Source organism: Orcinus orca, chromosome 1 (assembly GCF_937001465.1).
Source record: "Orcinus orca chromosome 1, mOrcOrc1.1, whole genome shotgun sequence".
Lineage (NCBI taxonomy): Eukaryota > Metazoa > Chordata > Mammalia > Artiodactyla > Delphinidae > Orcinus > Orcinus orca.
In genome coordinates this window covers 101,116,142-101,130,756 of record NC_064559.1, presented here as the reverse complement: position 1 = coordinate 101,130,756, position 14,615 = coordinate 101,116,142, and the positions used below count along the sequence as shown (strand labels likewise).

Here is a 14,615-nt window from a genome sequence, read left to right as displayed (position 1 = left end):
GAAAACTGCTTGCCATTCTCCATGTTGTGTAGTTATTTTTTCCTCAGGTAAAAGTCAGCCTTTGGATTATGCTTATCTCTTTAAAAATTAAATACTATTACATATTTATCATTAAAAAATTATTTGGTTAAAAGAATTGAAAACAGGTACAGTCAGCTTTTCATATCCATCGGTTTTGCATCTGCAGATTCAACCAAGCACAGGCTGAAAATTTCAAAAAGTTCCAAAAAGCAAAATTTGAACTTGCCTTGGACTGGCAGTTATTTACATAATGTTTACATTGTATTAGGTATTATAAGTAATTTAGAAATAGTTTAAAGTATACAGGAGGATGTGCATATATGCAAATATTACACCATTTTTATAGACTGGATTTTTGCATCTGCAGATTTTGGTGGGAGTGCGAGTCCTGGAGCCAATCCCTGGTGGATACCAAGGGCCAACTGTATTCAAACAAATACTTGCACGTGAATGTTCATAGCAGCACTATCCACAATAGCTAAAAGGGGAAAACAAACCAAAGTCCACAATAGCTAAAAGGGGAAAACAAACCAAAGTCCACCAACAGATGACTGGGTAAACAATGTGTTACATTCATACAATGGAATATCATTCAGTCATGAAAAGGAATGAAGTACCAATACATGCTAACCAATACATGCTACAATGTGGATGAACCTCGAAAACATGTTAACTGCAAGAAGCCGACAGAAAAGGTCACGTATTGTATGATTTCATTTACATGAAATACACAATATTTAAATTCACAGAGACAGCTGATTAGTTGATTGCTAGGGACTGAGAGAAGGGGAGAATGGTGAGAGACTGCTTAATGGGTATGGGCCTCCTTTGGTGGTAATGAAAATGTTTTGGAACTAGAGGTGATGGTTGTATAATACTGTGTATGTACTAAACGCCAGTGAATTGTACAATTTAATTTTATGTTATATGAATTTCACTTCAACTAAAAAAAATTATTTGTGGGTTAGAAAAATCACCTTAGAAGGCAATGTTTTTTTCCATGTGCAGTGTTTCTCTGAGGGTAAAGTTGGATCCTGGCCTGTCTTCTTCTCCATTCTCCTTACCTGTTGGTATGGAGTTTGAGCTGAGAATTCATGGGCATCAGAATTTGTTCAGGTTGGCACTCTGGGTAGAAAAGTTGGAGTTTTTCAAACACCTAGAATGAGAAAATGATGTTTTCCTCATTTCCGGAAAAGACAAATGATGACCTTTACTCACAAATGGACAACTACAAATCAAGTCTGCCCAATTTCAATTTAGCCCAATGTCCCACAGTTCTGCTTTCCAAAATGGGCCAGGCATTTAAAACTTATTTAGGTAGTGTAGAATATATAACCTAATATTAGCCCTGCTTCTGACTACAAGGGACTGGGCATAGTTTACACTTACCACATCCCCTATATTACTTAGATATTAGGTATGAAATAATTTTGAAATTTCTAATTTTTTAAAATAAATTTATTTATCTTATTTATATTTGGCTGTGTTGGGTCTTTGTTGCTGTGTGCAGGCTTTCTCTACTTGTGGCTCGTGGGCTCTAGAGCTCAGGCTCAGCAGTTGTGGTGCACGGGCTCAGCTGCTCCGCGGCATGTGGGATCCTCCCGGACCAGGGCTCGAACCTGTGCCCCTGCATTGGCAGGCGGATTCTTAACCACTGCACCACAAGGGAAGTCCCATTGAAATTTCTAATTTTAGTTCTAATAACCTGAAAAGAGATTTGAGAATGAAGAACCTGTAGTATTTAATTAGCAAGGGCACTATTCTGGTCTTCTGCCTTCTGGTAAAGTGCTTTTTCCTCTACCCTCACTGAATCAGGGAACCAAAGCCAAAATAAAGGAAAGAAAAAAAAATTAGTCCCAAATTCAGAGGTAGAGAAACTTATTTGCCCCACACAAAAAACAGTTTTTCTTTGAGTTCTAAAAACAATAGGGCCATGTAGCTTTCAGCTTGAGAACATCTGTAGAAACTATTTGTACTCTCATACCTTACCAGAAGTTAGGATAGGATTTCATTCTACCTGTGAGTATAGCTAAGTGGACTGTATCATAATATCTGTGTTAGGCAGAACAAATCAGAAATTAATTCCTCTTTAGTTATTATGTGTTCATATACTGTATTCACTGCGTTGGGAGTTGAGGGGAGTGCATGTGCTGTAGTTTCTAATGTCAGTGCTCATAGAAGCAATTAGCAGGAATAACAAAGATCTAGAAACCATAAGCCTATTCCAGAGATCCCTTTAGCAATTTCTCTATCTCTATACAGACTAAGCTCTTCATGGATGGTAAGAGAATATAACTTTCTTCTCCTTGATATACAGAAACAAGATTTAGCTTTGGGACCTTACCAGGATCTGAACTTCATCAGACAGTTCCAACAAATTCCCCTCAAACTGCCCAGAGGAACTGTTCATACAGCGGACAGTGACTTTGATACTGGTCCGACCAGCTGCTTTTGTGTGGACAACCATGGCAAAGTTATTCTCTGCTGGGAGTTGTAGAAAAACCTAGACCGTAAAGGGAAGGATTAAGAAATATTCATGAATAAACACTGTGCCCTTCCCTCTTTGTTGAAAATAGCTATGTAGAAAAATTAGAGTTCCAGGCTTATCTTCCCTCCCCTTCCCTTCCCTTCCCTTCCCTTCCCTTCCCTTCCCTTCCCTTCCCTCCCCTCCCCTCCCCTCCCCTTCCTTCCTCCTTTCCTTCCCTCCCTCCTTCCTCCCTCCCTTCTTTCTTTCTCTCTCTTCCTTCATTCCTCCCTTCCTTCCTTCCTTCCTTTCTCTGCACCTTGAGGCTTGTGGGATCTTAGTTCCCCAACCAGGGATTGAACCCGAGCCCCTGCAGTGAAAGTGCCAAGTCCTAACCACTGGATCACCAGAGAATTCCCCCAGGGTTTATTTTCATATTTGTTTATTTTCATATTCCCAGAAACATAGTCACCCCTAAAGTAAACTTCTGTGTTCAGTGCTCAACTAATTCTGGAAAGACCCCTATGCAAGAATTCTTATCTTGCAAGAAGTCAATTCATTGATAGGAGAAGAATGGAAATGAAGGAAGGGGTATCCTCAGTAGGTTGAAACAGTAGAACTTGAGATGAGAGAAGTGAGGTAATCTACTCCTGGAGTTCAGAGTGGTAGCAAGGAAGGAAGAGGACAAGAAAGGGAAGCTGTTGTTTTAGGATTGTGTTAAACTAGCTGACCATTTCCTCACTTGCTTCACTCACCATTCTAGTCTAGATTGGATAAGGATTAGGCCTTGACAGATTTCTGGTAAGAGGGAAGGGAGGGCCAACACCAAGGCAAATGTTATTTAGTTATTTGTTTGTTTGTTTATCAGGTCTTAGTTGTGGCAGGCGGGCTCCTTAGTTGCGGCTCGCCAGTTCCTTAGTTATGGCATGTGAACTCTTAGTTGCAGCATGCATGTGGGATCAAGTTACTGGACCAGGGATCAAACCCAGGCCCCCTGCATTGGGAGCGCGGAGTCTTAAGCACTGCGCCACCAGGGAAGTCCCCTAAGGCAAATATTGAAGTAGGCACTTGCCTACCTTTTTGGCACTCGTTTCATGTTCTATCTCCTCTGCATTTTTGCTGTCTGGAGCGCTCAAGACCTTCCTTCACTCTCTTGACTCATACAGAGTTCCAAGTTCCAAATTCACCTTTCCCTTCTCCCCTACATAAAAATTCCCATCTCCTTTGTGCAGATTTCAATCAATTGTCTGGAAGCAAGTCTTATGCTAAAGAATGAGTGGTTTATAATTGTTTAATCCAAGTGAATTTCTAAATGGTGACACCACAGTGCAGGAAGTCTACCTTGTAGGGCATTAGAGACCTTTCTATTGAGGTCGAAGGCAGGGGAAGAAAATCTTTGTATGGCTCTCAATCATTTCTTCCGTCAGAGTGATTATTTAGATAAGAAAATTAGAGAAAGGGAGAAGTAGAATAGATGCTAAGACCTAGGTCATCCCCTCCTTTCACACAATTCCTATTTGCTATTCAAGAAAAAAAGCCAAATCCTTCTGCAGAACTCTACCAAACTAAGTACAGTTCTATCTCTCCTCAGTTCCAAGTATAACCAGGCTCTGTGCAGTCCATGACAGATAGAAGACTCAACCACTAGAGTTTCCCTAGATTACAGATCTAGGATATTTTAAGAAAATTGGAAATTTTAAATTTTTTCCAGACTTTTCTTTTTAGCTGGCTCCAGAAATGACCTAATTCTAGCTTCTGTAACCACTCTGATCTCTCTCAAGGTCTAATTCTTTGTTTTTGTGGGCACTGAGTTGTGACCTACTGGGTACCTTGGCCCCAGGTTCCTTCTTCCTAAGGTAAAGCTCAGACCTAAGTGGCTGCCACTGATCCTGGACCATCTTGGGTGGGTTCCATTAAACTGATGATCAGGTAACAACGTTGTGAAGTAGGTAAAGTTTGTAGCATCCACCTCTTTTTTTTTTTTTTCTTTTTCAGGTTTCAGAGTAAGGTTTAGTGCTATATGTATTAAAACATCAAAGCTATTTTAAAAAACATAAAGACTCATGTTGCAGTGTGGATTTCCTCAATAGCCATCCTGAGGGCTTTGGCCATTCCAGATGCAGCAGGTGAATTGGGAGGAGCCGGTACCACCAAAGGGAACCGTGGAGGAGTTTAATTAATTGTCCTTCTTAAATTTGCCATTGATATAAGGTCCAGAATCAGCTGCCAGTTGGTGGCCCACAACAGCCCCATGACACCCATGGCACCCTTCATGCTCAAGGTAGGATTCCAGTTCTTCCCCAGCTCCTAGTAGTGTGGGCCCAGGAGTGTGCTCAGCAACCACCTTTCTTTCTTTTTTTTTTTTTTTTGCGGTATGCGGGCCTCTCACTGCTGTGGCCTTTCCCGTTGCAGAGCACAGGCTCTGGACCCGCAGGCTCAGCGGCCATGGCTCACGGGCCCAGACGCTCCACGGCACGTGGGATCTTCCAGACCAGGGCACGAACCTGTGTCCCCTGCATCGGCAGGCGGACTCTCAACCACTGCGCCACCAGGGAAGCCCGCAACCACCTTTCTTAATGTCAACTGCCCATCATGCACTACAAACATGATTATTAATATAATTGTGTCTGAACATGTTGAAAGATTATATATTTAAACTTTATGTATAAATACTTTATATTCATAATGTGTTATTCATGTAACACAGTATCTGCTCACAAATACAACATTATACAACAACAAATACATCAAAGGAAGCATTGCTTTGTTGAGAGCTCTTTCCAGCAAAGTATGTTAAACATCATATAGTATTATCTGAATACTCAAATTTGGATTCTTCATATGATTTTCAGGTTTCCAGCATTCACAGAACAATTGGAAAAAGAGTAAGTAATAATCTTGTGTAGTTTAGAAGTGAGTTAGTCTAAAATTTATGATGAAATAAAATAAATTTAGTATCAAGATCCCTAAGGTAATATAATAAACAGATAAGTTTATACCTCTGAATGCCTGGGCACTAGATCCAATACGTCCCTTTTGCTCATGGACCAATGGAATGTGAGCCCAGGGTTGGCATTGCTGAAGGAGAAAGGGGTCTGGGTACTGGTCACTCCCATGACATAAACTGGCATCTGAAAATGAAGAGTGGTTTTGTGCTATACATCCTGTCCAGCTGACATTATCAAAGTAATGAACCTGGAACAGAGCCATCCTACTGACCTCAGTAGCTGTGATGAGTCGAGTTGCAGCTGCAAGGATCCTAACAGCCCTTAGCTGCACAACTTCAATCTGCACTTCATCCTGCTCAACAGGGTGGAGAGCAAGCTTAGGCTAAGAGGGAGTGTCTGTGGGGTGGATGCTTATGATAACTAGTTTGTTTGTTGTTGTTTGGGGCATTCAACAACAACAACAAACATGCCATAGATATAGGTTTTTTGTTTGTTTGTTTTTGTTTGTTTTGTATTTGTTCTTGAAACAATTCCTTAAGTATAGGGACTATGTCTTATAACAATGCCAAGTACTCTGTGGGTTTTTCACTGAAGATTACATATTTCCCATGCCTGGTTAAGAGAATACCAAATGAGGGGACTGAAAAGACTTCCCTGGGCTGTTGACACCCTCCCCATCACTATTTCTTCCTCTACCTCCCAGTGATTCCCCGATGGAGGAGTAGAAGCAGAGCAGAACGAAGAACCAATACCTGGGAAAACACAATGACTTTTCCAGTATCTTCATTTACTGTCTGGATGGTGCCATGGACCACAGCTCTGCCAACTACCTTCCCTGTAACTTGGCCCCTCCTATTAACAACAGCCACGGTCTGATTACTGATGGAGAAGTGAATGATAGATTGAGGCTGAGGGCCACCTTCAGACATTACCTGGAATGTAAACACACCAGTGAATGCCTGGACCTTGGGGAGAAGTCACATCTCCTTTCCCAACCTTTTGTCCAAATAACTCGACTTTTTCATCTTCCCCCACTTTCCAACCAGCATATGCCACATCACCTCAAATGCACATGAGATGGAAGTGCTATAAATGATCCATGGGATTCCAAGAATTAGTTCATACCATGTTTCTCATAGAACAAAGAAAATACTAATTTTCTTCTTTATCAAATCCTGTTGTACTTGGCTGAGAGTAGACAAGGGAAGGTCAACAGGTAGAGGTGTATGTGTATGTGTGTGTTGGGGTGGAGCAGAGGTGGGATTGGGAGAAAGCCTCATTTCTGGCTTTTGGATCACCTGCATCATATTAGTTGGAATCAGTGTCATTTTCTCTGGAACAAGTCTGAATGGAGGAAACACCTTGAAGGAGAAAACCAAAAGGACAACAGTGATTAACTACAGTCAGGTTCATAGTAAATGATCACGTAGCTTATTCTAAGGAAAAAAATCCTAATTATGTACAATGAAGTTATATACAAAAATGTATTTTATTTATAAATGCAAATTTTATTTATAATAGCAAAAAATTATAAATTACTTAAGTGAGAATGATTAAATAAGTTATTACGTATCCACTCACTGTAATAAAAGTGGTCATTAAGATTATATTTACACAATGAGATATCATCTCACACCAGTCAGAATGGCCATCATCAAAAAATCTAGAAACAATAAATGCTAGAGAGGGTGTGGAGAAGAGGGAACACTCTTGCACTGCTGGTGGGAATGTGAATTGGTACAGCCACTATGCAGAACAGTATGGAGGTTCCTTAAAAAACTACAAATAGAACTACCATATGACTCAGCAATCCCACTACTGGGCATATACCCTGAGAAAACCATAATTCAAAAAGAGTCATGTACCAAAATGTTCATTGCAGCTCTATTTACAATAGCCTGGAGATGGAAACAACCTACGTGTCCATCATCGGATGAATAGATAAAGAAGATGTGGCACATATATACAATGGAATATTACTCAGCCATAAAAAGAAACGAAATTGAGCTATTTGTAATGAGGTGGATGGACCTAGAGTCTGTCATACAGAGTGAAGTAAGTCAGAAAGAGAAAGACAAATACCATATGCTAACACATATATATGGAATTTAAGGAAAAAAAATGTCATGAAGAACCTAGGGGTAAGACAGGAATAAAGACACAGACCTACTTGAGAGTGGACTTGAGGATATGGGGAGCGGGAAGGGTAAGCTGTGACAAAGCGAGAGAGAGGCATGGACATATATACACTACCAAACGTTAAGGTAGATAGCTAGTGGGAAGCAGCCGCATAGCACAGGGAGATCAGCTAGGTGCTTTGTGACCGCCTGGAGGGGGGGGATAGGGAGGGTGGGTGGGAGGGAGACGCAAGAGGGAAGAGATATGGGAACATATGTATATGTATAACTGATTCACTTTGTTATGAAGCAGAAACTAACACACCATTGTAAAGCAATTATACTCCAATAAAGATGTAAAAAATAAATAAAAAAAGATTATATTTACAATTACCTTTCTTTTCTACTTTTTTTCTTTTTTTGGACATGCCTCACAGCTTGAGGGATCTTAGTTCCCGGACCAGGGATGGAACCTGCGCCCTCAGCAGTGAAAGCGCAGAGCCCTAACCACTGGAAATTTATAAAATTTATAAAGAAGACGAAGTATGAATTTTGGATGAGATAATTTCCTTACTTCAATTTGCCGAGGAGCCGATGTGAATTTTCTCCCCATCTTGTCCCTGGCAATAGCTACAAGTGTGGTTTGCCCAATAGTGATAGCTCGAAGGATATAATTTTCAGAGTATTCGTCCTGTTTCTCCATTAGCCTGCAAAGACCCACAAATTTCTAGGTGAGAAAAATTTGGTTTTAAGAGTAGACAGTTATGCATCTTTCTAAGGTGCTTAACATTTTCTGCTTTCTTTTCTTTTCTTTTTTTTTTTTTTGGCCATGTGGTGCAGCTTGTGGGATCTTAGTTCCCCGACCAGGGATTGAACCCGGGCCCACGGCCCTGAAAGCGAAGAGTCCTAATCACTGGACCACCAGGGAATTCCCAATCTTCTGCTCATATTAACTCAGCTTAGAAGGAACTACCAGAAAATAACTTCCAGAGTCAAGACAAAGTTCATAGCAATGGCAGAAGGCTCCTGAAGGGCAAAAATTTGTTCTTGGTCTCCAAAGGGATAAGAGCAATATAAACATAGACTGGCAAAACTGCAAATGCTAAATTGCCTCAGAATTCCTGTATCTTCCCTTTTGCAGAGGGCAATACCAGTGCCTCTACTTCTAGATTTTTTAAAGGTCCTCAAGTCTGAAGCACCCCCAAAGGATATCATCCAAGGAGAAGTTTCATATAATGGAAATATTAATGAGACACATGATTTTAGGCCCAAAATAAGACATCTGAGGATCTGGAAGGGGTATTTTGTAGAGAGCTGAATATGGGAAGAGAGTATGGGCTGAAAGGTACCGTTACAAAAAAAGGAAAGAAGAAAATCTGAAATAACCTAAGGGAGAGCTAACCAGGCTACCAGGAGGGATATTCTTGTGGTATTAAGCATAGGGAGAAAGAAGTATATTTTTTAAAGATTTATTTATCATTTATTTATTTTATTTTATTTATTTGTGGCTGCGTCAGGTCTTAGTTGCGGCAAACGGGATCTTCACGCTGGCTTCTCTCCAGTTGTGGCACACAGGCTCCAGAGCGCGTGGGCTCTGTAGTTTGCAGCACGCAGGCTCTCTAGCTGAAGCACACAAGCTCAGTAGTTGTGGCACATGGACTTAGTTGCCCCGCGGCATGAGGGATCTTAGTTCCCTGACCAGGGATTTAATCCACGTCCCCTGCATTGTAAGGCGAATTGGTTTTTAAAATAAATTTATTTATTTATTTATTTTTGGCTGTGTTGGGTCTTCACTGCTGCGCGCGGGCTTTCTCTAGTTGCAGCGAGAGGGGGCAACTCTTCATTGCGGTGTGTGGGCTTCTCACTGAGGTGGCTTCTCTTGTTGTGGAGCACGGGCTCTAGGTGCGCGGGCTTCAGTAGTTGTGGCGCACGGGCTTAGTTGCTTCGCGGCATGTGGGATATTCCCCGACCAGAGATAAAACCCGTGTCCCCTGCATTGGCAGGCGGATTCTTAACCACTGCACCACCAGGGAAGTCCCTAAGGCGGATTCTTTACCACTGGACCACCAGGGAAGTCCCCAAGAAAGGAGTATTGAAATGGTACTCACGTCAGGGTGACAATGGCAGAAGCCAACTGCAGTTTGAGCTCCATATTCCTGAAGTATTTATTTTGGAACGGGCGTTTGGAAGGGCCAAGAACCCTCACAGTTGCTAACACAGCTTTACCTATTTCAACCTAGTGGTTAAAAAACAAAAATTAAAAAAAATAATTTTTTAAAGGTAATTTTAGTAGAGATGTCTCATTCACCTAGGGCCGTTTAACTCTTAGAGGTGGCAAGCTCTTTTTTTCATGCTAAATGTTCCTGGTCAGACTTTGATCTAGTAAGCCTAATCTATGTGTATTCTTTTAAGTTGTTCTTTTTTTTTTTAACTTTTTTTTTTTTTTGGCCATGCCCTGTGGCACATGGGATCTTAGTACCCTGACCAGGGATCGAACCCACACCCACTGCATTGGAAGCATGGAGTCTTAAACACTGGACCACCAGGGAAGTCCCTAAGTTGTGCTTTAACACTCTATTTATCTTCATCATGTTTAGTGTTGGAATTGTGTTCTTTAAGGGCAGGTATTTCCATTAATATCATCAAAGGGCCTGGTATACACACATGGTAGCTGAGCACAGACTATATTAGGTGATGCTAACAAGTGAGAATGACGCCTGCTTCATTTAAGAGAGAAAGCAAACATCTCTCACCTTATCAATCAAATCAAGCTCCAGCTCTTGCATGTCTGACACTGTGAGGTGAGCCATTGCTGGACCCAAGAAAGCCAAACACAGGTCATAGACCTCCAAGCTGAGAAATCCTGGATGTACTGGAACTAACTAGAAGGAAGAAGATGGTAGCTGGGTAAAGAAGCAAACATGCTCCAAGCATAATCATAGCAATTATTTCCACCCAAAGTGGAAAATACAATATCTTACTTTCTTTGTGATGGGAACTCTGAGAGGTCACATTATATGTTTCAGGCATAGCACAATATGTACCCTTAAAGTGATGTTTCAGTTTGTGGCAAAATATGTACCCTTAACAAATACTAACTGATAAAGAGCAGAGTTTAAATTGATTGATTTCAAGCAGAATCCAACATACATATCCAGCTTCTTAATTATGAACAGGGAAAGGATTCAGGAAGAAAATCATGTACATTTATATGCAATCACAAGGAGGGAGAGAAAATACTGGGTGGACTGATACTTTGTTTTTCCTTCTTGTACTACAGCTCCTGCACAGCAGCATGGTTTTTCACATGCTTTGCCCATAGGGCCTCAATCTCCTCTTTTAAAAAGCAACATTATGACTACAGTAAGTTACATTCCTTTGAGCTCTTTGAAGGAAATAAATACATATGTTAATATAATATATTTTTTTATTATTACAAGTCAACTAAAAGCAAATCTCTTGGCATATTGACTATGGAGTCAGCTTAATATTTTAAGTTGCCATGTCCTGGCTGAAAATACCATATACTCAAATTATAAAGTCAATAGTATATCTAACTATCCACACAGCTCTGTGCTTTTAAATTTATAAAAATTAACCTTCTTTTAATGGAAATCTTATAATTAGATGTCTCCTACACTGTTTCCATTCAATCAGAGCCAAAAATTGCCACATATTGTAGCTAGTTACAGAAAAAAACAAACAAAAAAACCCTCTTTTTTTCTTGAAGAATCTATGATGTAGGTTAAAAAAGGAAAAAGACACAAATGTTATTTTTTGTAAAAAGTTTGAGACACCCAATAAAAATTTTCCAATCATTCTCCTAAGAATGAGCTTTGACCTGAGACCATCAGTCTGGGAATATCTCTAGAACTCACCTGGACAGAGCTTTCTGCTTCCAGGTAAGTGATGGTGGCAATGTCTTGCTCACTACTGTTGACTAAAAAATAACCAGATCCTTCCACAAGGCTAAATATTTCCTATGGAAAAATCAGACAAACAATATTCTGTTCCCTTTGGTTTATAAAAAATTCAAAGAAAGTAACTTCTACTTACCTAAGAAAGAGTATGAAATTAAAAGATTACGGTCAGTGGACAAAAGACAAAATATGACTATTAAAGTATTACTGCTAAGGATAATTATTATATATGCATTATATATGTGAATCGCTGATTTTCAACACATAAGTGAGCTTTTTTATTGTTATACTATTAATTTTAATAACCTCTCCCCTCCAATATGATTCCATTTAGCTAGACCCGTATAGCTTCTACCTTCACATCAGGGTGGTTATAGATGGTAGCATTCTCAGGCGATACTGTTACATCATCTACCAGGAGCAGCTCTACAGCTGCAGATCTGGGCAAGTTGGAAAGTTCCTAGAAATGTAATAAGAACCACAAAGGTAAATACAAACTTTTAATTCCTCAGCTCAGTGAGTGAAGATTCCAGTACTCTTTCAAGTGCCAAAGATAACAGATTCATAGAGGTGCATAGTTCTCAGATTTACATCAGTTATATAAATGACTTCTAAGGAGCCTTAAATTTCAGTTAATTAATATTTTTTATATAATAGTCTCCATTTACCTTTGGACTTTCCTTCTCTGAATAGCCCACAAAATTGACTCCAATGAGTACAGTCCCTTTTATCTGATGTACTTTAAGGATTCTTTGACCTGGAGACATGCAAAAAAGTACCCTGTGAGAAACAATAACATGTAGAATACAAAAGTGTCTCTAGAAAACCAAAAATCTGCCCTAATTTTTTCCAAATGGTGTTTTATTTCAGGGAGAAAAACAAAAACAAACCCAAAAAACAGTGAATAAGGAAATACACAAGAAACAGAAAACTGGGGTTCTATGCTGACTCTGCAATTATATTCCTATGTGACCTTGGGCAATCACTTTATTTCTCAGTTCCTTTATTAAATGAGGGGTTGGGACAGACAAAATCTAAAATTCTTTCCAGCTCTAATGGTTTGTGAGTCCAAAAATAAGCTGACAAGAGGGTATGGGAAAATTTTTGTTTGATTTAAAAATAAAAGTGAGAAATAAAGAGATTGTCCTTTGGGACTTTTCATGCTTCTAATCTGTTTTGTGTATGTAAATGTCATGTCAGTCCCTTACTCAAAAATTTTAAATGAAAAAAAAATTTTTTTTAATCGCTAACTAGTCCTTATTAGAGCAATTCAAACTACTTAAACTAGTACTTGAAGCTGTCCATAATCTGATCCTGCTTTACTCATTCATTCTTTTTTCTTTCTTTTTAATTTAACTAACATGAATGTGCCACTTTACTTAGGACAACTCTTATTTTATCCTCAACACATGATGATCATGCGTAAAACTGTAAAGCATTTTCTCATGATGTTACATTCTTTCATTTAACAAAGATTTATTAAGGGCCTAACTATATGCTAGGCACTATGACAAGTAATTAGGATACAGAGATGAAGAAGAAAACAACACAGTTCTTGCCTTCAAAGAAACCCACAGCTTAGGAGGGTGGCTGAGAGGTAAACCAACCACTGCAATACAGTGTGATAAGTACTATTATAGAAGTATGTACAGAGCACATAATACAGAATATATAAGAACACAAAGAAGGAATATTCTCCTTAGATTGGGAATATAGAGGAACAGAAAACTCCTAGATTACTAGAGGAAGATTTTAGCCTAGTGAAGATGCAAGTAAAGAGAAAATAAAACATATGCAAAGGAAAGAGGTATGACAAGCCTTTTCATGGTTAAGGATCTAAAATTGTTGAGTATGAGAAAAATGTAGAATACATGTGGGTGGTAATAAGAAGTGAAGCCAAAGAAGTAGGCAGGGGTCGGTATGTTAAGCTGCAACATATGAACTTTATCCAGAAAGACACAATGACAATGCGTGTCACTGTGGGCTTAGTTACCCTGCAGCATGTGGGATCTTAGTTCCCTGACCGGGGATTGAACCCACGTTCCCTGCATTGTAAGGCAGATTCTTTACCACTGGATCACCAGGGAAGTCCCCAGATTTGTATTTTAGAAAGATTGTTCTGGGGACTTCCGTGGTGGTCCAGTGGGCAATACTCTGTGCTCCCAATGCAGGGGGCCCGGGTTCGATCCCTGGTCAGGGAACTAGATCCTACATGCATGCCTCAACTAAGAGTTTGCATGCCACAACTAAGAGTCCACATGTTGCAACTAAAGATCCCACATGCCGCAACTAAGATCCGGAGCAGCCAAAATAAATAAATAAATAAATTTTTTTTAAAAAGAAAAGAAAGATCATTCTGGACAGTAGTATGGAGGGTGGATTAGAGGGTAGGAGAGACACATTGAGATCAGTTAGGAGGCTACTATGGTGATGTAGGATAGAGGTTATGAGGACATTAGTGATAAAGTTAGAGAGGAAGAGAGAAAACCTTTAGAAAATAAAATGGATGGTATTTGGTGATTGATTGTTACAGATATAAGGAGCATCTCTTTCTTCCCTACCACTTTTTACATTAACTGTATCATATTATTGGTATTCTGGTGTTATAGTATCATATACATATTAATATTATGTTATCATACTCTCTAGTTAAGCCCTTAAACTTGTCCTGAGTATAAACTCCCTGTGGGTAAGGGAAAGCTTAAATCTTATTTCTTTAATGTTTCTTATTGAATTGAATAGTTATCTAAATGGGAAAAGAATTTGAAACAGAACAGACACATGTATATGTATAACTAAATCACTCTGCTGTACACCTGAAACTAACACATTATTAATCAACTATACTCCGATATAAAATAAAAAGTGAGAAGAAAAGAATAGTTACCAAATACTCATACCAGAAACCTAAAAGTTACCCTTTGTGCCACTGTCTTCTTTACTTTTGGGATTGATTTGTGGTAGATTGTTATTTTTTTTTTTTTTTTTTTTTTGCGGTACGTGGGCCTCTCACTGTTGTGGCCTCTCCTGCTGCAGAGCAACAGGCTCTGGATGCACAGGCTCAGTGGCCACGGCTCACGGGCCCAGCCGCTCCACAGCACGTGGGATCTTCCCGGACCGGGGCACGAACCCGCGTCCCCTGCAT

The 14,615-nt window shown here is 39.7% G+C and overlaps 1 protein-coding gene, 1 long non-coding RNA gene and 1 pseudogene across 3 annotated transcripts in view; 1 reads left to right on the top strand and 2 right to left on the bottom strand.

Moving 5' to 3' along the window:
* The window catches only part of NUP210L (nucleoporin 210 like), an 86,701-nt gene that overhangs the window by 18,785 nt on the left and 53,301 nt on the right, over nucleotides 1-14,615 (bottom strand). The window contains exons 18-29 of the mRNA XM_049702706.1: nucleotides 12,139-12,227; nucleotides 11,826-11,930; nucleotides 11,429-11,530; nucleotides 10,304-10,432; nucleotides 9,659-9,786; nucleotides 8,125-8,257; nucleotides 6,732-6,794; nucleotides 6,186-6,365; nucleotides 5,705-5,785; nucleotides 5,485-5,616; nucleotides 2,366-2,524; nucleotides 1,086-1,177 (exon numbers count right to left, since the gene is read on the bottom strand). Coding sequence (XP_049558663.1) covers nucleotides 1,086-1,177; nucleotides 2,366-2,524; nucleotides 5,485-5,616; nucleotides 5,705-5,785; nucleotides 6,186-6,365; nucleotides 6,732-6,794; nucleotides 8,125-8,257; nucleotides 9,659-9,786; nucleotides 10,304-10,432; nucleotides 11,429-11,530; nucleotides 11,826-11,930; nucleotides 12,139-12,227 — 1,393 coding nt within the window. The remainder of the gene's footprint in view (nucleotides 1-1,085; nucleotides 1,178-2,365; nucleotides 2,525-5,484; nucleotides 5,617-5,704; nucleotides 5,786-6,185; nucleotides 6,366-6,731; nucleotides 6,795-8,124; nucleotides 8,258-9,658; nucleotides 9,787-10,303; nucleotides 10,433-11,428; nucleotides 11,531-11,825; nucleotides 11,931-12,138; nucleotides 12,228-14,615) is intronic.
* On the bottom strand, nucleotides 2,779-5,076 carry LOC125965669 (cytochrome b-c1 complex subunit 10-like; annotated as a pseudogene).
* LOC125962509 (uncharacterized) lies at nucleotides 8,169-12,713 on the top strand. Of its 2 annotated transcripts, XR_007474021.1 has the most exons (4): nucleotides 8,169-8,281; nucleotides 10,831-10,913; nucleotides 11,379-11,452; nucleotides 12,341-12,713. It is a non-coding gene; the product is annotated as an uncharacterized LOC125962509 (long non-coding RNA). The 2 variants fall into 2 exon arrangements; XR_007474023.1 differs by lacking the exon at nucleotides 8,169-8,281 and having other exon boundaries at nucleotides 10,790-10,913.